At 51.5% G+C, this 24,348-nt stretch overlaps 1 protein-coding gene across 2 annotated transcripts; it reads right to left on the bottom strand.

Annotated features, from left to right (window-relative positions):
* Positions 1-495: 495 nt before the first annotated feature.
* On the bottom strand, positions 496-13,552 carry LSM4 (LSM4 homolog, U6 small nuclear RNA and mRNA degradation associated). 2 transcript variants are annotated; one of them, XM_045862708.3, is made up of 5 exons: positions 13,329-13,552; positions 8,848-8,889; positions 6,109-6,207; positions 3,021-3,204; positions 496-1,168 (listed from the first exon to the last, which is right to left on the bottom strand). In XM_045862708.3, exons 1-5 carry the CDS (start codon positions 13,329-13,331, stop codon positions 1,077-1,079), a joined length of 420 nt encoding a protein of 139 aa, XP_045718664.1. In that variant the 5' UTR covers positions 13,332-13,552; the 3' UTR covers positions 496-1,076. The 2 variants fall into 2 exon arrangements, with proteins under 2 accessions (XP_045718664.1, XP_054360819.1); XM_054504844.2 differs by lacking the exon at positions 13,329-13,552 and adding an exon at positions 12,633-12,656.
* Positions 13,553-24,348: the final 10,796 nt, after the last annotated feature.

Genomic DNA, 24,348 nt, shown 5'->3' with positions numbered 1-24,348 from the left:
ATTTTGTAGAAGTGCTGGCTCAACATCCCAGGCAAATCACCACGGTGTGGACAGGCGCTGCCCCAACCTGGAGAGGAGGAGGTAAGAGCCTTCCCAGCACATTCCTTGAGGCAGGCGCTTGTCACAGCTTCTCAGTGAACTCTGGTGTGAATGGTGCTTACAAAGCAGGGATGGCGGGCAGGACATTGGCCACAAGGATGGGCTGCAATGGGTATCACACTGCCCCCCCTCCCCCCATCAACTCTCTCTACAACGGGGCAAGGGTTACAGGCAAACCTAGTGCAGGAGGGCCACTCCCACTGCCCAGACAACAGGCTCATCGTTCTTAAAAAGGAAATCAAGGGACATGGAACCAGTGTCCTGTTGAAATACTTCCCCTTGGCGAGACAGGCAGCAACCCTCGAAAGGAAACTTCTCTTACCGGACTGTGATTTCCTGAGGATACCACACTCTAGATGTGCCCAGTGACTCAAAAAAAAAATTATGAATTTGCAGTTTGTAGTTGTATTTGTTTTTATTCTTGTAACACAAACAGGGAGAGAGGAGGCAAAGGGGCAGGGCCCAGCAACGTCCCAGGAACAGCTTCTGTGGCATACGTTCATACGTATTTGTTTTCAAAAGGCAATCCTGAGGTCCGTGTTTCAGGAAACTCCCAAGGCTGTCAATCTCAGTGCAAACAGCTTAAAATAAAAACCTCCGGTCTGTTCACCACATGAGAATCCAACTCAAAATGCAAAACAAGCCTGTTTGGAAAGTGCCCGCCCTTAAAACAAGAGCGAGGGCTTTAAAGACACATTAAACACAGAATCTTCCAGGAATCAAGTCAGCTTGGAGACTTCAGAAAACCAAAAACACTGAATAACATATCCAACTGTAGAACTGCTGGCTCAAAAAAAAAGGTGGGGTACTTTATGTAAAAAGGATCACAAAATGACAGGCGGGGAGGGGGGCTCTTCCCCAACACCTGCCTCTTTTTGTTCTGAACACACTTGTGACCTGGAGAGTAGAAACACAGCCTCAGGGTGTGGTAGCAGATGCTCAGTGGCGGCTCAGTCTCTTGGGGACAGAGGGGCAGCTCACTGTTTGCCCGCCTGTCTGCCCGGCTTCTTTTCCGGCTGACCTCTGCCTGTGCCTGGGATTCCACCTCGGCCCCGGCCACCAAACACACCTGTGAGACAGAGGAGGGGGCTGCAGCAGAGCCGGGTTTGGAGGCCCAGCTGAGAACGTGAGGGTGGTGCTCCAGAAAGTTCTCAGTGTTGACAAGGGACAAGACCAGCTCCCAAGGGGTATGAGGGATGCCAGGGAGGACAGAGGTCAGCTCTAAGTCACACTGGGGCTTGGGCAAGGCTTCCTGGGAGAGGGCCTGGGGCCAGGGTAGGGGGCAGTCATTAGAAGGATAAAGCCAGATGGTTTCCAGGAGGGGAGCAAGACCCAGAATAGGGGCAGGACTCAGCCCAGGGGGCCGGCCACAGGCCCCCAGCTCTGAGGACCCAGGCTTCCCTCTTTCTCCAGCACTGTCCACATCCACTGGCCCAGGAGAGAAACAACTGGGAGATTCTGTGTGTCCGGCTGAGGGGTGGGGACAGGGGAGCTCCCTGCCCTGTAACCTCTGCCAGCCAGTGACGGAGCTGTGCTTCTAAGATATTTTACATGGAGCCCAAGGTAGGAGCTGTGTGGGAGGTTGAGTAATAAGGGATAGAACACACCCCTGCCCAGGGAGGTCCCGAAGGACCACAGTGGCATGGGGTCCAGAAAGGCGCACACAGTCCCCCTTCCACCACAAACACACAGTGGGCCTTGTCGGGAGGGAGGCCCGTCCCTGCAGGGGCTGCCTGACCTCACCTCCCCCGGGGCAAGACCGGCTTTGCCAAGGGCAGCTCTGCCACACAGGGTGAGATTTCCACCTGCTACCGAGGGCCCCACGGTCTCTCTTCAGAGTGGCCTAAGCTAATCACTCCTCCCTCCCTCCCTGCTCCTCTGGGCATCTCACTTAGCAGTGGTGGCCTCAGCACGAAGAGCCTGGCCCTCAGGTATGGAAAAGGCCCTGCTCGCCCCTAGGCCTTGGCAATGTCCCCACCTGGAGTGCCCTCCAGACCTCCTCCCTCTGGCTCACTCCTGTCACGTGAGCCTCAGCTCAGGGCCGGCTCTTGTATCCTTCCTGGCCCTGCCTGTGAGCCCCCGGGGCGGGGGGAGCCTGGGCCTGGGACACGGAAGGCCCCTCCAGATGGAAGAGACAAAGCTGGGGCCCTCCAAGAGGAGCGGGGCGTGTGGGGGGAGGGAGGGAGGGTCTGCAGATGGCCTCGAGGCTCAGGACCCAGCTGACTGCACAACAAATTGAAGTTTATGCCAGACTTATAATTTTGGTGGCTGGGGGTGGGGGTGGGTAGGGTGAGAGGAGTCTATCAGAAAGGAATGAACTCAGCCTTGTGAAAAGGAGTGACAGCAGGGAAGGGGCTCGTGCCAGGCCCTGAGCCGGGATCCCCGCCAGCAGCCTTGGTGAGGCGGAGACCACCAAACTCTCTCTGCAGAGGGGAAACGAGCCAGGGAGGTGGCGCACCATGCTCAGAACACCCGCCGGGGGACACAGGAGGGCATCGGACGAGGGCTCAAGCCCCAGGTCTGCCCGGGCACTGCATCGGTCTGCCGGGCTGGAGCCAGGCTTCCGGAGCCCCGAGGACTGCTGCTGGGCAGAAGGGCCCAGGGGTGTGGGGGAGCCAGCACGGCCCGCCAGGGCTACACCAGGCTTCCTGGGTTGGGGCTGTGGGGCCGGGGCAGGCAGCAAAGAGCAGCCTCGGCCACCCCGGAGGAACCCTGTGAGTCATAACCCCCAGCTCTGTGGAGGGGGCTCAGAGCCAGGCCTGTGGCACCATGACGGCAGGACCCAAGAATGTCAACACTGGGACGGGATGGCTGCCACGTGCTGCAGCTGCAGTCACCCTGCAGCTTGGGCAAGGCCTGGGCAGGCTCTGCGGCCTAGCCTGCTACGGGCGGAGGGGGCGGGGAGGGAGAGAGGGGCCTACCTCGCCCAGCACCCCCCATGCCTCGGCCCTTCTGCTGCTTCTGCTGCTGCAGGCCACCGCGGCCCCGGCCCTTGGCCACCACCTCCTCCTTGACCATGTCGATGATCTCATCGGGGATGCGCAGGTACTTGATGGTGCTGCCGCGGATGTAGCACTCGGGCATCCGCCAAAACTTGTCCCCGTCCTGTGCGACAGAGGGGTGAGTCTCAGATGGGGCGGGGTCCTTGCAGAGCGGGTGCCCAGGGCCATGGTGTGTCTGTCCCCTCGTGCTCCCGGTCCCACCTGGGCCGCCGTCCTAGCCCGCCTGCACCTGGCCTCACCCCTGCAGAGTTCAGTCCCGGACGTGACATGGGGGGTGGGGGGGGGGGCTGCCTTCCAGCGGACTCTCTCCAGACTCTGGGTCCCCCTTTACCCAGGGAGGGACAGGGAAACACATAAGCTAGCCTCCTCATCCTCAGCCTCGTTTCCTGCAGCCCAAAGCCCAGAGGAGCCTGGGGGCCTTCGCACCGGGCACTGCCACACAGCTCGGCCACAGCCCAGCTCTTCCACCCCCCTGCGCCCAGCCTTTTGGAACCTACCTTCTGGAACCCTCTCTGGGTGCCCTGACTCATTCATTCATCCACTTATCTCCTGGTGGGTGTGGGACACACATAAGTGGGATAGAGACTCTGTGAAGAGGGCGGGAGGCGGGTGGGGAAGCAAGCCTGGGGCTGGCCAGGGGCAGCGACCAATGGTGCCAGTTTTCAGGGGAGCTAATTAAGGCCAGAGAGATTAGGAGGCTTGCAAAGTCACAGATTCCAGAGCAATGCCAACCCTGCAGGTCCCAGGACATCAACTGCCTCCGCCCCCCCCCCTCCCCGCTCCCATGTACCCTGTGACCAGCACAAGGCCTTCCTCCACAGCCCCTCCTGCTGCCCTTGGGCAGGAGCCCGGGGCTTCTTCCTTGAGATTAGTTCTCCAGCCCCACCCCTAGTGCCCTGAGCCAGAAGTCTTGGCAGCCCTCTCCTCTCCCCACATCCCTAGAAATCAGACCAAGACACTTTCCTGCTTAGAATCCAATCACGGCCCTCTTGGCCCAAGGACAAGGTCCAAACTCCTCAGTGTGGCTCCCGAGGGCCTGAGATCCAGCCCCACCCTGGCTGCCCTCGCTCAGCTCTCGATGACGTGCCTTCCAGATGGAAATTTCTGGAACACACACAGTGGGCTTCTTGCCCCCAGTACTTTGCATATGCTGTTCCCACTTTTCTGTGTCTGGCTAACTCTGACCCCCAACAGGCCTTGCTCCCAGCCTCCCTGAAAGGCCCAGTCCTCATGCATGACACTCGTCAGCAGTGCCTGGGTCAGGCTGGTCTGGCCCCACGGAGACACTCAACAGGACAAAGGGAAAATTCAAAGGCCAACTCTTCCCAGGAATGTGCACAAGCCCCCAACCCACACAGGAACCCCATGAGATCTTGGGGCACTCCTTTCCCAGGAAGGGCAGGCAAGGGGCCAAGACTGTGGGGATGCAAAGTTACAGCTTGACAGAAACAGAATGATTCCGTGGAAGCGCAGGGCTGGGGCTGGCTGCTCAGGGCTCGGCTCTCCCTTAGCCAAGGACAGGCTGGCCCCAGCACACTCCCTACAGGAACCAGAGCTTATTCTGCCTTCCATGGCAAGAGCTGAGCAGCCTGAGCTAACCACTTTCCAACCAACCCTGGCTCTCCAGTGCTGCCCAGGCTGCCTGCTGCCCAAGGGAGGGGCCGCTAGCACCTGTTTACAGGTGAGGGTGCCAGACAGCCCAAGTGACACGGAACCTCACAGCAGCCTCTCCTTCCAACCAGCAGGTCACAGAGGGGGACTACCCAGGAGGAGCTACGTGTCCAGTCTCCGCTGGCTACGGAGGTCGGCTGACCTTGCTCTGCGAACTGGTGGTTGCTTCCAGGTCCCAGAGGTGGACACAGACCTACGGGCCACGTGCTCCGCTGTACACGTGGCAATGGCTGCTACGGCCACATTGGAGCTGCCTGGACCCCCCACCGCCACAAGTGCGGCCTGAAAACCAGGAGGAAGTTTCTAGTGGATGATGTCCCACCATGTACCATCACAAGAAGCAGGGCACAGAGCCACACAGGTGAGGGGAGACGGTCACACTTACCAGTCTGCCTGTTGGGATGGGAACCATCCAGGAGGACGGACCAGGGGCAAGATGGGCTGCCTAGGGTTCTGCTGTACTCTGGTATGGCAAGCCTCAGGGGCACCTGCGCAGGGGCTCAAGACAGCCCCATCTTGGCTGGGGCCCCCGACACCTTCCTCCCCTAGAACATAGGGTGCTGTTGCCAACAGGGGGATGGAGACTGGAATTAAGGCAGAAGGCAAGCCCTAGCCGACCCCAGCACAGGTTCACAGGAGGGAGCCCTGCCTTCACCCAGGTCATCATCCTCGTTGCTCTATGGCTCATCCTGAGGGCTGGGAAGGCCTGTGACCCTAGAGAACTGTCCCCCAGCCCTGGCCCACCCAGTGGTGCTCCTGGCCCTGCACTTCCTGGTTTCAGGCCTCAGGAGGTAAACAAGTCTCCTGATCCACAGGGCCACAGGGCCGCCCTCGCCCCCTGGTGGCCTGGATATCCCATGGCCACACCACCCTGGCCTGCTTGGCTGGTGATGTCCACAGCCAGGACCAAAGGCAGCAGAGGCTGACAAGGAAGGTCAGGCCTGTTTTGTACACTAGGGATCTGTAACCAGAAGTGCCCCCCAGGCCTAAGTCCTTCTTGTTTAGGATTGGCACGAGCGGTGGGGGATGGGGCAGCATCCCCATAGGTGCAAAGTCCAGGGTACTCGAGGGACGCCCAGCCCTGCCCTTCTGCCCCCTCCACACCCCTCCCAGTCCCTCAGGCCCCACCCCTCCTAAGCCCCACCCCTTCTATAAGCCTCACCCTGGTAGGATGACCTGGCTGAGCTATGCCCCTCCCTATTCCTCCCACAAGGGCAGGGAGGGGCTTTCACTCCACTGAGGATGTTGAGGCTCTGTAAGCCCCAGGTGCAGGTGGGAACTTGGCGGCCTCGCTGCCCCCAGGCAGTGGGCGCAGACTCGGGCGCAGGGCACTCACCCTGGATGTGCAGATCACCTCTCGAAGGTTAATGTTCATCCAGTTATCACAGCTCACCAGGTGCCCATTGTATGTCTCCCCATTTTTGAGTTCCACCAACTGAAAAAGAAATGGCCCCAAGTCAGCCATGGGTCCCAAGGGAAAGGCAGCCCTACCCCTAAGAGCTGGGTGACTACTGCCTGGGCCTCATTCAGACATGGGACCTCGTGGGACCCGGTGGCCACAGCACATGGTGCTAGTACTGCCCCCCCCCCCCCGCCACTGCCCCCAGTGGCCCATCTTACAGGTGACATGTTCTGCATCCTCTGTACATTTTGCTGGGCATTGTAGTCTTCTATGATGAAACTGGGTTTTGTTTGTGCAAACAAACAAAAGCAAAAAAACCTACCAAAAAATCCTCTACAAATCTTTCAAGGAAACAGCGAGGTTAGGGTAACAGTGGCCGCTGACTCAGAACAGACAGGAGGGCACATCTCAGTTGGTCCAGGCAGGTGCCCCGGGGCAGGTGTTCTCTGACAGCACGTATGTGAGCTTTGGTGGTCTGGAAACACCTTTTCTTTTTTCTTTCTTTTTTTTTTTTTTTAAGATTTTATTTATTTATTTGAGAGAGAGAGAGAATGAGACAGAGAGCATGAGAGGGAGGAGGGTCAGAGGGAGAAGCAGACTCCCCGCCAAGCAGGGAGCCCGATGCGGGACTCGATCCCAGGACTCCAGGATCATGACCTGAGCCGAAGGCAGTCGCTTAACCAACTGAGCCACCCAGGCGCCCTGGAAACACCTTTTCAGTCCAACAATTACTCATCTATTTTAATGTGCTCTGGGAAAACAAGCAAGTAGCCCATCACTCTGAAGATATGCGGAGACTTAAAAAAAAAGAATCGACTCAGGTATCTGACCAAGAGAAATAAAGGCAAACATCCAGGCAAAAATGTGTGCACAGGGGCGCCAGGGTGGCTCAGTCGGTTAAGCATCTGCCTTGGGCTCAGGTCATGACCCCAGGATCCAGGGATCGAGCCCCATGTTGGCCTCCCTGCTTAGCAGGGAGTCTGCTTCTCCCTCTCCCTCTGCCGCTCCCCCCGCTTGTGCGTGCTCTCTCTCTCAAATAAATGAAAAATAAAAGTGTGCACAAATGATCATTGCGACCAAAATATTCACCAACAGACAAGTAGAAACAACCCAAATGTCCACCATCAGCAGACAAGTGGATACACAAAATGTGGTATGTCCATACAGTGTGCTATCACATGGCCAGGGCCATCGGGAATGAAGCCCTGATACACGCTACAATGTGGCTGAACCTCAAAAAACATCATGCAGAGCTGAAGAAGCCAGACACAAAAGGCCACACAGCGTATGATCCCATTTACAGGAAATATTTAGGACAAGCAAATCCACAGAGACAAAAAGCAGATTAGTACTTGCCAGGGACTGAGGAAAGGGGATGGGGACTGCTAATGGGGTTTCCTTCTGGGGTGATGGAATGTTCTGGAACTACACTGAGGTGGTGGTTTACAATGCTGTGAATGTACTAAATACCCCTGAGTTGTATGCATTAAAAGGCTAAACTGTAAAGGCGCCTGGCTGGCTCAGTCAGAAGAGCATGCGACTCTTGATCTCAGGATCGTGAATTCAAGCCCCATGTTGGGTGTAGAGATTACTTAAATAAAAGAGTAAGAACTTCGGGGCGCCTGGGTGGCTCAGTTGGTTAGGCGACTGCCTTCGGCTCAGGTCATGGTCCTGGAGTCCCGGGATCGAGTCCCATATCGGGCTCCTTGCTCGGCGGGGGGTCTGCTTCTCCTCTGATCCTCCCCCCTCTCATGTGCTCTCTCTCTCTCTCATTCTCTCAAATAAATAAATAATAAAAAAATCTTAAAAAAAAAAAAAGAGTAAGAACTTCAAAAGAAAAAAAAAAGGTTGAACTGTATGGGATGTGAATTATAGCTGAATAAAAAAGAGAAAGAGAAAGAGAACAGAACACACCGACACGCTGTATCATGAACAGCAAAAGTCGTTTAGGGAATAACGTGTGTTATGTGGTCCTATCTGTGTTTTTTTTGTTTTTGTTTTTTTAAGGTTTTTTATTTCTTTATTTGACAGAGAGCACAAGCAGGGGGAACAGCAGGCAGAGGGAGAGGGAGAAGCAGACTCTGCTGAGCAAGGAGCCCGATGCAGGGCTTGATCCCAGGACCCTGGGATCATGACCTGAGCCGAAGGCAGATGCTTAACGGACTGAGCCACCCAGGCACCCCAATCCCATCTGTGTTTTTAAAAAATCACATTCGTGTTTCTACACATATGTTAAGCCTGGATGTGCAAGGTGCCTGGCTGGCTCAGTTGGTGGAGCACGCAACTCCTGATCTTCACTCTGTGAGTTCAAGCCCCATGTTGGGCATGGACCTTACTTAAAAAAAAAAAAAAAAAAGAAAGAAAAAGTCTGAACCAGCATATATCAAAGATGTCGTTAATTTGTTGGCAAGAGTAATGAAGAAGAGTTTCTAGTTTCTAAGTACCTCTAGTGTTTGACATTTTTAATAAGCCTGTATTACTTTTATAAGCAGCAGAACTAAGACCAGGTCCTGACACGCGTAGGAGGGAGAAGAGAGTAAGCTGCTGTCTTGTGGGCAGGGAGGAAGCAGGTCTGGCTGGAGGCGCCTCACCCTTTGCCCACTGTCCCTGTCCCTGTTCTGAGGTTGGTTCCCGCTGAAACTCACTGCCTGCCCTTGACAGGCATGTACTCACCATGGGATGATTCTGAGCCGTCTTCAGCAGCGACAGGGGAAGCTGGAAGGCAAACAAAGGCACATAACTTGTCTGATCAGCACTGAGGGGCCCCGGCCCCTGGGCAGGGCTGGGACTCCAATCTCACAAATCTGCCAGCTCATCACTGTGCTGGGGGTGCAGGAACACATGGCCCTGACCCCCGACAGAAAAAGCATGCTCCTAACTCTGCCCAACCCCAGGACACATACCTGCCTCCCAGTTTAGGAAATAAAGCCTGGAATACTCCCCCCCAGCCCAATCTCAGAGGCAGCAGTCATCTGGTCTTGGTGCTGACCATTCTGGGCCTTTCTTTACAACTCATGTTGCCTATATTCACACCTTGACAGGAAAGGGCCTAGCTTTCCATGCTTATCATGGGCACCACAGCACAGGGATCCTTCTGCTGCTTGCCTTTTTTGCTCAACTGATCTCTCTCTCATTCAGAGCACCTGGGTGGCTCAGTTGGTTAAGCATCTGACTTCGGCTCAGGTGGTGACCTCAGAGTCTTTGCATTGAGCCCCGTGTCAGGCTCTGTGCTCAGTGGGGAGTCTGCTTGTCCCTCTCCCTTTGCCCCTCCCTCCCCATGCATGCACAGGCCCTCGCTCTTTCTCTTATATAAATAAACATATGTATTTTTTAAATAGATGCAGCTTTTTCATCCTCGTACACAGTTATTGTCACACCCACTTTACAGATGGGGATACTGAGGCTTAAGAGACTGAGGGACTTGCCTGGCACTATAGAGCTAGTAAGAGATAGAGCCTGGCTTGACCCCATCGGCTGGAAGTCAGCTCATGCTGAGCCATGCCTCAAAGGGCAGCCCTGACTGGACCAAAAGGGATTCTGCCAGGCCGTTGGGTAGCAACCTTGATCTAGGGTGGCTACAACTGAGCTGGGTTTTCAGTGAGAAAATTCATCAGGTAAGGGGAAAAACATTCCAGAAAAAATAATCTGTCGTTACTCTAAGTAATGGCATATAAGAGATGCAATCTTTTAAAAAACTCACCCACATACAGTCAGCTTTCAAGATATTAAAAAATCAGCTCTTTTCATTTTGGGAACACAAATCATGACCCATACAACACTGGAGCCTGCTTCTCAGTCTCCAGGAGGGTGACTCAGGTGGCAGTGCTTGGGTCCAGGATCCAACGACAGCCCATCCAGCAAGGGCAAATGAAGGTTCTGGTCTAAGGGTCCCACAGATGAGACACTCACTGCCTCAGGGAGGACGGGAGCTTCACTGCGCCTTGCACTGGCTTTGGAATTCTGTCAGCCTGACCCCCAGAAGCTTGCTGCAGGGGAGTCTCGGCCTGCCCTCACACTCCCGATGCAGGCCAGCTGCTTCTCTAGGTGGTGGGGACTGGAGGCCAGAAATGGCCAACTCCCACAGAACGGCTCCCGTGGAAAGGCCTGAGGGGGATTCCCATATCCCACAACCTTTCCTGAGAAGAGCCGCCTAGGGGAGGTCCAGTGGCGGCAGGAAGCCAGGCCCAAGCCCACTTCCTGCACTGGCTTCCTGGTAAAAAGGAAGAAGGGGCCACGTGGAGAGGGGGTGACTGCTCAAAGGAGGACAGGCAAGCAGGCTGGGGCCCCGACTTAGCCAACCTGCGGCTCCTGCCCTCTCATTTGGAGTTCATCTGTGCGATGGTACCCAGGGGCAGAGAGCCATGGGTCCAACTCACACCCGGGGGCCATAGGCCTCAGTCACCTTTTACTGTGGCGAAGCCTCAGGCTTTCCTGAGCAAGCCTGTTTTCTTGTGTCCAAGATGGGAATGTGGACCAGAGCGATGACACACTCAGGTCTTCCTCCCAAATCACCTGAGAGGGGACAGAGCAAGGTTGGGCCTGGAAGGCGAGAACGAAGACGGATTCAGCACTGAGAGGCAGAGAGGTATAGCCAAGGCCCCTCTAGATGAGGGACCCGTGGCCAGAGCAGGAGGGACCTTCCCAGGGACACCACGGCAAGATCCTGAGATAGCCCATGAAAGTAAGCTGAAGCCTGTCAGCAGGGGCCCCACAGGAGTCCTTTTATGGTGTGTGCAGCTTCCTTGGCTGTCACGGGCAGCACCCTATTTACAAAGCAGCTGAGAGGATGTCTAAGACACAGAAGTGACCAACACCTGCTCCCAACACTCCCCTGCACATCTAACTCCCCCAACGAGTCACAAGGCCAAGCCAGCTCCAGCCAAAGTGGCCCAGTTTGTTTCTCACTAGCCACACCCAATCCTGCCGTCTGACCTTTGTTCTTGCAGTTCCCTCCGCCTGGGCTGTCCTTCCTCAGGCTGGTGGCTGCTCACATATCACCTCTTACCTCGCTTGGCCAGGCCCTCATAATAACCTCATCTAGGGGCTGATATTTCCACCTGGGCCACCCCCTGCGGCTTCCATTATAGGACATAGCCAGTCTCTAATTATCTTGTTTATTAGGTCTCCCTGGCCAGACTGGAAAACTCAGAGGGTGTGGACTTTGTCCGGTGCCGAACTCAGGGCCAGGCACTTGAGATGGACTCAGTAAATATTTGCTGAACAAATACACAAGAAAATGCACACACCATCCAGGGAGGCACATGGCGTGGGTGGGATACCTGCCCCACCCCACAGATAAGAAAAGGAGAGGCTCAGGGGCGCCTCGGTGGCTCAGTCAGTTGAGCGTTTGCCCTGGCTCAGGTCATGATCCCAGGGTCTTGGGATGGAGCCCCGCATAGGGCTCCTTGATCAGCGGGGAGCCTGCTTCTCCCTCACCCTTTGCCTGCCGCTCCCCCTGCTTGTGCTCTCTGTCAAATAAATACATAAAATAAAAAAGGAGAGGCTCAGATAGGGAGAGTGGTATTGGGAGGGACAGTCCTCCAAGGCTGCATGGCCTGGAGCAGTGTCCACATCTTGCCATTTTCCAGATCCTCATCCCCAAACTGCTGGAGACAGAGGAGAGAGAAAGGGGAAGATTCCCTAAGAACTTAAAAAACTTGGTGGGGAAGAAGTTCTTGAAGGTGCCAAGGGAGACGGGACGGGCTAGGACACTGTTCAGAAGACAGGGCCATCTGGAGTTGGGAAATCAAAAGCTTCAGGAAAGAGCATCCTTTCGTCTGGGCTTTTTCAGAATGTCTAGGATCTGGATGTCAGGTCTAGACCAATCTAAGACTAGACCAGATGGCTTCTTGAGGCTCCCAGTTCAGGAAGCTGTTATGGAGACCCTTCCCCCCGACACACACACCCTCAGACCCCTGCTTCCTGCCCCATCATGACCTTGGGGAGCTGGGAGTCTGTCATGCCTTGTCCCTTCCTGGGCATTCTTCAGGCTGAAAAAAAGAGTCTATTCTTTGCACAAGCACTGCTCTAGGCTCTAGGAATGTATCAGGGATAAAATAAAAGACCCTGTCTCCAAGGAGCTTAAGGCGGAAGGAACCTCCCAGTTCTGCCCATCCCCTCAGGCCAACTCTGCCCTCCAGCAGAGGAACCCACTACCTCTCTCATTTCCTGCGCCAGCCAGCCAGTATTTAGTACAAATCTCCACTAACCTTAAGCTCTGAGAAACATGCAATGACCCTCAGAAACTGGTGCTGATGGGCCAGGCACTCTCCTAGGAGGCCTGGCTCTGAATTTGTGTGGTCCTGTTTCTCTGTCTATCCATCTTTTTTTTTTTTTTTTTAAAGTAAGCTCTAGGCCCAACGAGGGGCTTGAACTCACTACCCCAAGATCAAGAGTTCCAGAGTCTCAGCCAGATGCACCTGCCTGTCTAAACATTGAAGGCTGGGGCACTCTCTGACCTAAATCCAGAACTTTCAGGAACTGAGAGCAGCATGGTTCTGGAGAGGCTTCCCGTCAGGGCCTCGATTTCTCCTTCACTGAACTGGGAGGATACAGTTAAGTCCACTCCTGGCTCAAAATGCTCCCTTCTCCAGAAACGACATCCAGTGTGATCCAGGGAGAAGACAAACCCGCTCTCTGGGTCTGCTGTTCCAGCCTTAAAATGAGAGGCACAGAAGACTGTGCTAACATTCTAAAGGCCCTTGCAAGTCCTGTAATTCTCAAAACCGGTTTAATTTGGAACTCAGATCGGCCCTCGGTCGCTCCACTTTTCCAATATCTGAAGTTAGATTGGGTCGGATGCACTCGGAGCCACTCCCCTGCCCGAATTCACTCTTCGGTATTCACCGGACCCTTTGGCAGGTCCCCTCTCTCAGGTCTCAGTTTCCCCATCTGCAAGGTGGAAAGACTGCAGGTAGCCTGACACATGGTTACACGTTCGTCCAATTCTAAGTCCCCCGAGACTGACAGGCTGGATGCTCTGGGAGACCTCCCTGCCCTCTCCGGCCTGTGTCCCCGTCTGGGGCCGGGGGGCAGAACCGAGGCCCTGACTGCATGCTAGCTCCGCATCGCCCCTGTCTCAACGCCCGCCCCGAGGGCCCTCGGCGGCCGCGTTCCCCGCCTCCCGGCGAGACCTGCCACCGCCCTGCCCTCACCATGCTGTCGGCGGGGAGCAGGCTCGCCGACCACTTCCGCCGCCGCCGCCGCTGCTCACGCGCCCGCCGGTAGCCGCCCTGCCGCGCGCCACTAGGCTGAAATGAAGTGGCAGCGACACGAGCCAGTCAGCGCAGGGCTCGAGGGAAGAGCAACCAATCCGCGCGGAGTAGGGAGGGATCAGCTAGACACCACGGGCAAGGTTGGCCGTGTTCTCGCTGGAGGGTAAGAGAAAGGGCCGTAAAGTGTCGACGTGAGTGCTGAAAAAGGAGGGGCGGAGCTAGTGCAAGAGGCCTTGTGGGTAAAGGCGCATGCGCAGGTGAAATTCTCGACGATCTCTTGGGCTCCACCCTGTGGGCAAAGCCGGATATTGCTACAATTTGCAGAGGAAGAAATTGAGGCTCCGTGGTTATTGGGTTGTGTCTAATGCCTCTCTTAGGGCTCCTACAGTTCGGATTCTCATTACTGTAGTCGATCCTTATCCAGGGCACGCCTTTGGGTAGGTTGGAGTCCCGGCTGTGCCCCCCTTTGTAAAACTGGTTTAATGATAGTGTCTGTCCGAGGTTGTAGTGGGGATGAAATGAGTTAAGCCAGGTAAAAGCACTTAGAACAGCGTCTAGGGCGCCTGGGTGGCTCAGTCGTTAAGCGTCTGCCTTCGGCTCAGGTCATGATCCCAGGGTCCTGGGATGGGGCCCCGCATTGGACTCCCTGCTCAGCGGGAAGCCTCCTCCCTCTGCCTCTGCCCCTGCTTGTATTCCCTCTCTCGCTGTGTCTCTCTCTGTCAAATAAATAAATAAAATCTTTTAAAAAAACAAAAAAGAGCGTCTAGCACAAACGGAGCACTTAGTACCCAGGCGAGCGATAGTTACTGAGCACCTGCTATGTGCCTGTTTCTGGATACACACAGTGAACAAACCAGACAAAACTGGCCCTCCTGGGATTTAGGAGCCCACTGGGCAGACAGATGATAAGCAAAATAGATTGGCAAATGTATTAGTTTCCCTGGGTTGCCATAACAAATTACCACAAATTGGGTGGCTTAAAACAATAGAACTTGATTCATGAGTCTGAAATCAAGGTATCAGCAGGGTTGGTTCCTTCTGAAGATTCTGAGGGACAATTTGTCCCATATGTCTCTCCCAGCTTCTGGTGGCTGTCAGCAATCTCATAGTTCCTTGGGCCCCAGAAATATCAATCTCTGCCACTGTCTTCACATAGCTTTCTTTGTGTGTCTCCCTATCTCAAGTCTTCCTCTCCTTTTCGTATAAGGACATTCTCTTATTACGCCCACCCTAAATCCAGGATAAAATAATCTTGAGATCCTTAATTACATTTGCAAAGACTTTATTTCAAAAAAGGTCCTATTCACCGGTATGGGGGTTAGAACTTACCTATGTTATGTTAGAACATCTTTTTATTTTTATTTTTATTTTTTAAAGATTTTATTTATTCACTTGAGACAGAGAGAGAATGAGAGACAGAGAGCATGAGAGGGAGGAGGGTCAGAGGGAGAAGCAGACTCCCTGCCGAGCAGGAGCCCGATGTGGGACTTGATCCCGGGACTCCAGGATCATGACCTGAGCCAAAGGCAGTCGCTTAACCAACTGAGCCACCCAGGCGCCCGTTAGAACATCTTTTTAGGGGACACTTCTCAACCCACTACACCAAGTAATTACCAATTGGATGACCATCAAGGGTTCCTTCCTCTGCCTTGACTTTCATGCATGCCTTGACCTTCAAGCCCGTAAATAAGCAATAGGTGCTTTCCCCCAATGACTTCCCTTCTCCAGGTCTCCTGAGTGTCAGCATTGGCTTAAGAGCCTTTTTTTTCTTTTTTATATTTTTTAAAGATTTTATTTATTTAAGAGAGAGAAAGCGAGAGAGCACACGCGGGGGAGAGGGAGAAGCAGACTCTCCACTGAGCAGGGAGCCCGATGTGGGGCTCGATCCCAGGATCCTGGGATCATGACCCAAGCCAAAGATAGACGCTTAACAGACTGAGCCACCCAGGCACCTAGAGAGCCTTCCTTACCAAGACCAGGGCCAAGATGGTTAGGCGTCTGCCTTCGGCTCAGGTCATGATCCTGGGGTCCTGGGATGGAGTCCTTCATCAGGCTACCTGCTAGGCGGGGAGCCTGCTTCTCCCTCTGCCTCTCTTTGCCTCTCATGAATAAATAAATAAAACACAAAAGACCAAGGCCAAGTTCTTCCAGCAGAAAAAACCCTGTGCTTCTTGGAGCTGGCTTAGGGAGGCCTTGATGTCCACCTTCTCAATAAAAGATTCCCCTGCATCAGGCCTCAGAGACCTGGGCGGAAGAAGATGGGAACCCACAGGCCCGGCTACTTCCCACCAGAAAGGTTTTAGACACTAAAATTTCCCCTCCAGGACCTGGTGAAGAGAGGGGGGGTCTGGGTGCCCAGCTCTGCTAAAAATGTGCTGAGTGACTCAGGCATGTTTCTCCCTTTCCTCCTCCTTAAAAACGGGAAGAATCATCTCTACCAGCCAGGGTTACTGTGTAGATTGATCAAATGTGGAACCCACATAAAGTGCCAAGCACCTGGTAGCCCTGAACTGACAGTTGTCCTTCATGTCTTAGTTTAGGTTCCTCGGGCTCCCAGAAACCAACCCTGAGATGAAGACTAAAGGGCACAGAGTATATTCAGAGGGTGACCCCAAGAAGATCCCACTGGAGGCGGAGACCTGAGAAAGGGAGGGAAGGATCCCTGCAGGAGGCGCCAGTGAGTGGGCAACACAGTAGGCAACTGGAGATCAGTCCAGCTGGAGATCTCATGGAGACAGCATAAAAGCTGGTATCTTGTAGTGGTCCCACCTAGGGTTAGGGCAGCTGGGGTATTTATTCAAGTTCCATCTATCATTGGCTTAGGGCTGCTCTTAGGGGTGCCGGTGAGGTCTGGGATGTGTGCCAGACACTGGTAGGTAGCTAAATAGTGATAGGCCAACTGGGTTAGAAGGATTGGAGGGACCAGCGAAGCCTTGTTTGCCAATGCTAAAGGCTGCTTAATTTATTTTATTTTTAAAAAGATTTTATTTGTTTGACAGAGAGAGAGAGAGCACAAGCAGGGGGAGCAGCAGGCAGAGGGAGAGGGAGAAGCAGACTCCCTGCCGAGCAGGGAGCCTGATGCAGGGCTGGATCCCAGGACCCTGGGATCATGATCTGAGCTGAAGGCAGACGCTTAACCGCCTGACCCACCCAGGAAGGCTGCTTAATTTATAAACAACAGAAACTAGGGTACAGTGAACTGTCTCAACATCCACATGGTGGCACAAGCAGGAAGAAAATCATTGCTGGTACACTACTTTTCTGACTTTTCTTGACTTCTATGTGTAGTGTTTCTCCTTTTGCCCAATTAGCAAACTCCTATTCATCCTTGAAAACTCTGCTTGGGTGACCCCGTGTGGCAGACTGAGTCACTGCAGTTTTTGTCAGCCCTTTCAACATAGGGGTGGCCAGACTTGGCCATCCCCCTGGCCATAGTGATTGATTAAAGGAGGACCATGTGACCAACCAAGGCCAATTAGGTCTTCCTTGGGAGGGCTACTGAGGCGGCAGAAGAGCGCTTTTGGAGGAGGTTGTTAAAAGTGAGATAGTAAAAAGCCTAGGATTGATTTTCTGGATGAAGCTTTCTGCAGGATGAATCCAGCATATACTTACAGCTACTATGTGGAAAAGGGGGCATGGTGTGAACCCCTGGATCCAGCTATACCTGAAGCTGTAAGGCGTGCCTTTCCACTTCTATGAGCCCAAAAAGTTGTCCTTTATTGCTTAATTCTCTTGGAGTTTGGACTCTGTCCCTGGCAATTGGCATAAAGTGCACTAATGCGTTGCTGCTCTGAGAGCACTTCAATGACTGCCCCCCAAATCTAATCATTCATTCTCTTTACTTTGAACCTTAGTAGCTTGCACTCATTTTCATCACTACCTGGTTTGTGCCACATTGTCATTGCTTGCTTGCACACTTAAGCCTAACCTCAGCTCTGACTTGCAGAAACAAAAATATGAGAGTTTGCGTGGGCCAGTTTGCGACTGTCAGTCCAGTTCCTTCCCCCCTCTCATCATGGACACACGACCCAGGCTCAACCAGTCAGAAAGCTTCCTGGGGTGGTTCTGAAACTGCAGAGCGGGAGTAATGTGAGTCAGGTACAGACACGGCTGTCTTCAGAATCTTGGCCCTGTTTAATCCTGGACCCAGCCATACCTGATGCTTCATAAATCCACATCTTTCCTTATCCCTTGAACCAATAATGCTATTTTTTCCAATCCACTTTAAATTGTATTTCTGACAGCAGAAACCTCAAGAGTGCAGGTCAATGTACCTACCAAATTTTTTTTTTTAAGATTTTATTTATTTATTTGAGAACGAAAATGAGAGAGAGAGAGCATGAGAGGCGGAGGGTCAGAGGGAGAAGCAGACTCCCTGCCGAGCAGGGAGCCCGATGCGGGACTCGATCCTGTGACTCCAGACCTGAGCCGAAGGCAGTCGCTTAACCAACTGAGCCACCCAGGCGCCCCCCTACCAAATTTTTTAATAAAGATTTTATTTATTTATTCATGAGAGGCAGAGAGAGAGGCAGAGGGAGAAGCAGGCTCCCTGCTGAGCAGGGAGCCTGATGCGGGACTCGATCCCAGAACCCTGGGATCATGACCTGAGCCGAAGGCAGATGCCCAACCATCTGAGCCACCTGGGTGCCCCTGTACCTATCCAATTAACCAAAACACCCTACCCTCCACTAAAAAAGGGGGGGGGGTTGTAAGACTCAAGATCGTGGTGAAATTGGTAGACATATATATTTCCTTTTAAGTGGGGGAAAACATTGGCATTATCTGCCAATTATGTCTCAAAGTCCATAAACGCGTCATGCCGTCCAACTCAGTAAGCCATTTCTGAACTTTTATACTAAGGAGGTCTTGCAAATGAACGGAAACACTATGCCAAGGCCTTGCAGCAATATTGCCAATTGTAAAATAACAGAAAGAACAGCAGTGGACTTGTTGAGTAAGCTATGGTTTACCCACTAGACAGAATATTTTCCACTCATTAAAAATTATATGTAAACTCACCACCATCACCAAGGGTGGGCTGGGCTCAGTGACTCACTTTCAAAGAATAGAGTAGAGAAAGGGGGAAATAGTGACTTGGTGGTGGAGACTTGTGACAGTTACCACACGCAGTGGGCTGAATGGCCGGCCCCGAAAGACATGTCCAAGTCCTAACTCCAGAACCTGTGAATGCAACCTTATTTGAAAAAAAGAGTCTTTTCAGATTTAAGTCAAGGATCTGAGATGAGATTGTCTGGGGTTTAGGCTGGAACCAAAACCCAATGACTGATGTCCTTCTAAGAGAAAGGCAGAGGGAAATTTGAAATACAGAGAAAAGAGAGACAAGAGGTTGGAGCCATGCAACCATAAGCCAAGGAACCCACAGAACCTGGAAGATACAAAGAAGGATCCTCCCTTGGAGGCTCCAGAGGGAATGGGGCCCTGATGCCACCTTGATGTTGTACTTCTGGCCTCTTGAACTCTCAGAGAATAAATTTGCGTTGTTTTAAGCCACCAAGTCTGTGGTCACTTGTTACAGCAGCCTCAGGAAACTCATACACCCCCGGCACAGAGTGATCCAGATTACGCCACTGTGATAAATTGTTGGGGAGGTCAGGAACCCCTGATGTGATGAGATGAAAGGAGCATCTCACCTCTGTGGTCTTCCCCAAACACCCACAGCCCCATTCTAATCACAACAAGAACATCAAACAGACCCAGATCGGGGGCATCCCACAGGACACCTGGCCAGGCTTCCTCAAGGCTGCTAAGGTCATGGGGCACCTGGGTGGCATTTGACTCTTGATCTCAGCTCAGGCTTGATCTCAGGCTTATGAGTTCAAGCCTCCAAGCCCAGTATGGAGCCTAGTTTAAAAAGGGGGGGAGGGGTACGTGGGTGGCTCAGTCGGTTAAGCGGCTGCTTTTGGCTCAGGTCATGACCTCAGGGTCCTGGGTTCGAGCCCCATGTTGGGCTCCCTGCTCTGTGGGGAGACTTCTCCCTCTCCCCCTGCTTGGGCACTCTTTCTCTCTCTCTCAAATAAATAAACTCTTAAAAAGAAAAAAAGACTGCTAAGGTTATGAACAACAAGGAAAGACACACATCTCATTCTATTAAAAAAAAAAAAAAGATGCTCTATTCTGTATGACCACATTGCTATCCATGCTAATACTCTTATTTTAGACTTTACCTTCCCTCCCAGTACTCCCACTACCCCCGCACTCTGTAATTCCCATTTTACAGATGAGGAAACTGAGGCTTGGAATGGGAAAGTAACTCATCTGAGGGCATGCATTTGAAGTCAAGCCAACTGGCTCTAACCACCACACTTGCTGTCTTCCATTCTCTCCCTAAGAAAATCTCATAAACATTTTATTTATTTTTTTAAAAGATTTTATTTTTTTATTCAAGAGAGAGCAAGAGACAGAGAGAGAGAGAGAGAGAGCATGAGTGGGGGGAGGGGGAGAGGAAGAGGGAGAAGCAGGTTTCCTGCTAAGCAGGGAGCCTGACATGGGGTTCAACTCCAGGACCCTGGGATCACCACCTGAGCTAAAGGCCACGTTTAACTAACTGACTGAGCCACCCAGGCACTCCTTGAATAAACATTTTAAAAGAAACAATTATTTACAAATGAAACTTTTTTTTCTTCCAACAACTCTGGGAAACTAGGTGTGGCTTCTGAGTCTATTACATTGTACCAATGTCAATTTCTGGTTTGACAATAATTTAGTAAGATAGACCATTTCACTGGTGGAAGCTGAGTTAAGGGACCATAGTAATGCGATTTTTTTCAACTTTATATTAGTCTTTTTTTTTTTTAAGATTTTATTTATTTATTTGACAGAGAGAGAGAGATAGCAAGAGCAGGAACACAAGCAGGGGGAGTGGGAGAAGGAGAAGCAGGCTTCCTGCAGAGGAGGAAGCCTGATGCGGGGCTCGATCCCAGGACCCTGGGATCATGACCTGAGCTGAAGGCAAATGCTTAACGACTGAGCCACCCAGGCGCCCCTCAACTTTATATTAGTCTTATTAAGCTATTTCAAAATAAGAAGTTATAAAAGCTGAGTGACCAAAAGAATTGAAAGCAGGGTCTCAAAGAGATATTTGTACACCCATGTTCATAGCAGCTCTATTCATAATGGCCAAAAGGGAGAAGCAACCTGTGTCCAAGAGCAGATGAATGGAAAAACTAAATGTGGTATATTCATACAATGGTTTATTATCAGCCTTAAACAGGAAGGAAATCCTGACCCATGCCCTAACGTGGGTGAACCTTGAGGATACGGTGCTAACTGAAATAAGCCTGTCGCAAAAAGACAAAGACTGTAGATTCTACTTATATGAGGTCCCTAAGGTAGCCATGTTCATAGAGACAGAAAGTAGAATGGTGGGCTGGGGGACAGGGGATGGGGAATTAGCATTTAATGGGGACAGAGTTTTAGTTTTACAAGATGAAAAGAGTTCTGAAGATTAATTGCATGACAACGTGAATGTTCTTTTAACACTACTGAACGGTACACTTAAAAACGGCAAATTTTATGTTGTGTGTATTTTACCGCAATTAAAGAAAAAACACTGGGGCACCTGGGTGGCTTAGTCAGTTAAGGTTCTGACTCTTGATTTCAGCTCAGGTCATGATCTCAGGGTTGTGAGATCAAGCCTGGCATCAGGCTCTGCGCTGGGCAGGGAGCCTGCTTAAGCTTTTCTCTCTCCCTCTGCCCCCTCTCCCCCTAAAAACAACAACAACACTCTAGTGGCATTGTTTTTAAAGATTTTATTTATTTATTTATTTATTTATTTATTTATTTTAAAAGATTTTATTTATTTATTTGAGAGAGAGAGAATGAGAGAGAGCACATGAGAAGGGGGAGGGTCAGAGGGAGAAGCAGACTCCCTGCTGAGCAAGGAGCCCGATGCAGGACTCGATCCCGGGACTCCAGGATCATGACCTGAGCCGAAGGCAGTCGCTTAACCAACTGAGCCACCCAGGTGCCCAAATTTTATTTATTTATTTGTCAGAGAGAGAGAGAGCACAATCAGGGGGGAGCGGCAGGCAGAGGGAGAAGCAGGCTCCCCGCTGAGCAAGTAGCCTGATGTGGGACTCGATCCCAGGATCCTGGATCAGGACCTGAGCCGAAGGCAGACACCTAACTGACTGAGCCACCCAGGCGTCCCTAGTGGCATTTTTTAAAAGCAAAAGTTTTTGTATTGTATTTATTTCTAAGCACAGGTATACCCAACATTTCAAAAGTTCACATTATCCCACTTGATTTCACAAAATACCTACACATTAGTACCTGTTTTTCCTAACTGAAAGAAATCGGAAGGGACTTCTGCTCTAAGGAAAAGGGTGAAAAGCGAAGCTAGCCTTCAGTGTTTGTTCTTCAGCAAGTCCTGATAGAGGCAGCCAGGGTCCTCCTCTGAGAACTCTCCTCAGCATCCCAGCATCGAGCTGCCAGAGCATTGAACTGTGGCTGTGAGCATCTGGGTTTTATTTTGACTTATTTTGTGCATCCGTTAACAGGACGTGTCCTCAGGTACCAGAAAAGCCTGAGAGAGGTTATTCTGGGGGGGTCTGGGAATGCGCAAAATTTTTTCCATATAAATAAATGTTGATGGCTTCTTGGCCATCTCTGCTTACTACGGGTTTCACGGAAATGCTCTACTTTCAGATAGCTGCAGAACCCTGTAGTTGATGTATGTGCTGTGTTCAAGAAGCATTGGTAGTGTTCCCCCTCCACCCCCACTTTTACACACACCCCCACCCTGGTTCTCTCCTCAAAGGTATTATCAATTTCTTGCTTTTCCTTCCTGAGATATTTTCTGTATTTGCAAACACATTTGTGTTTGTCTTTCTAACTTTTACATTTGCTTTTCATTCCATAAATGCTTCCACGCTGGCTTTTCTTTTTCTAATATTGTATTTATTTATTTATTTTTAAAGTAAATCTACACCAAACTTGGGGCTTGAGCTTAGGACCCCGAGATCAAGAGTTGCATGCTCTGCCGACTGAGCCAGCCAGGAGCCCCTCTATTCTTTTCTTTTCTTTTCTTTCTCTTCTTTTCTCCCTTCCTCCCTTCCTTCCTCCCTCCCTCTCTCTCTTTTCCTTCCTTCCTTTTCTTCTTCCTTTCTTTCTGATAAAATGCACATAACATAAAACTTACCACTAAAACCATTTTAAAGTGTACAATTCATTGGCATTAAATACATTCACCATGTTGTGCAACCATCACCTCTATCTAGTTCCAGAACATTTTCATCACCCAAAAGCAAACACCATCCCCATGAGCAGTCGCTCCCTGCCCTCCTCCCCCAACCCCTGGCAACCATTGATCTCCTTTCTGTTTCTATGGACTTCCCTGTTCTGGAGGTTTCATATAAGTGGAATCCTACACCCTGTGGCCTTTTGTAACTGGCTTCCTTCAGTAGGCATGATGTTTTCAAGGTTCATCCATGCGTGTATCAGAACTCCTTTCTTTTTTATGGCTGAGTAATATTCCATTCCTGGATGGACCAATTTTGTTTCCCCATTCATCCATTGACGGACGTTTGTTTGTTTGTACTGACCTTTTGGCAACTGAATGGTGTCATGGACATTCACGTACAAGTATTTGTTTGACACCTATTTGCAATTATTTGGGGTTTATACCTAGGAGTGGAATTGCTGGTCCTCTGGTAACTTTGTTGAAATTCTTGAGGAACTGCCAAGCTTTTCCATGTGGTAGCAGCCCTTTATTGCACTTGTCTTTCCAAAGTAACCATCTTGTTTTGTTTTTAAGATTTATTTATTTGAGAAAGAGAGAGAATGAGTGTGCATGTGAGTGGGGGGAGAGGCAAAGGGAGAGGAAGAGAGAGAATCCTCAAGCAGACTCCCTGCTGAGCATGGAGCTTGATCCCAGGCCCATGAGATCATGACCTGAGCCAAAATCAAGAGTTGGCCGCTTAAAAGATTGAGTCACCCAGGCACCCCCATCTTGCTTTTTTTTTTTTTTTAAGGTGCCCTCTATTTCTCCCTGCTCCTTCATCTATCCTGCCACTGTTGCAAAGCAGATCCTTGAGCACAGACCTTGGAAGCGCCAGTCGGGATATTTTGGGGGCTGCTTGTCCTCCCTAAGGACAAGCCTATGTACTCCTACTCCAAATCCCCGTCCCTCCCATATGTGATCCTGGGACAAGTGACTGAGCTGCTCTGGGCCTCAGTTTCCATACTTGAAAAATGGGATAAGAACAGTCCTCCCTTGAAGGGTTTTGTGAGATTAAGAAAGAAAACCCCAGTGATGTGCTCAGACAGGGCCCGAGTGTAGTTTGGGCTACCTGTGTATCTGAGCCTTTCTCCCATCCAGTCTCAGCAGTGTGTGACTCAGTTTCTTCCCATCAGCACTGACTCTGGATGTTATATATGCTTCCTCCCTTTTGTATGGTGGGATGAGGGAAAATGATGTGGTTTCCCTCCCTCCACAACCCTGGCTTCTAGCAACATGTGCAGACACTTATTACACACTGGAGTTATGAAACGTGATCCTTGGTGAGATTTTTGTTCTTTTCTCTTCTCCCACTTGGTTTGGGTCTTGTTCTCACAGCTGGTGCAGGCCAGCTCTCAGATTTTCTGAATTCTACCTGAAGCTGCCAGAGACCAAAATAGCCACTGAGTATGTGACCTCTGGTTTGTGCTCACAAACCGGGGCTCCGGGCCAGTCCAGTGAACTCTGCCCTGGGTATTCCGAGGCCAGGGCCAGAGGCAGATGGCTCTTGAGTTGGCACCCTAGCTAATCCCAGGCCAAGGCTGCTTGGAATGAGATGTCAGTGACCCAAGTCCAAGGTCTAGCCCTGTTTTCTGATGATGTGGCCAGAAACTGAGCTTTATTTTTTTGGCTGTATTTGGAGAAATTCTGGTCTCTGATCAATATTAGTGGGTGACCTACTGTATGCCAGACACATATTGGGTGCATTGACATGGCTATAAT

Source organism: Mirounga angustirostris, unplaced genomic scaffold, assembly GCF_029215605.1.
Source record: "Mirounga angustirostris isolate CCGP_5_RB_7025 unplaced genomic scaffold, mMirAng1.0.hap1 SCAF_1, whole genome shotgun sequence".
NCBI lineage: Eukaryota > Metazoa > Chordata > Mammalia > Carnivora > Phocidae > Mirounga > Mirounga angustirostris.
Note: the sequence above shows the minus strand (reverse complement) of the source record. Positions and strands in the feature narration are given on the sequence as shown.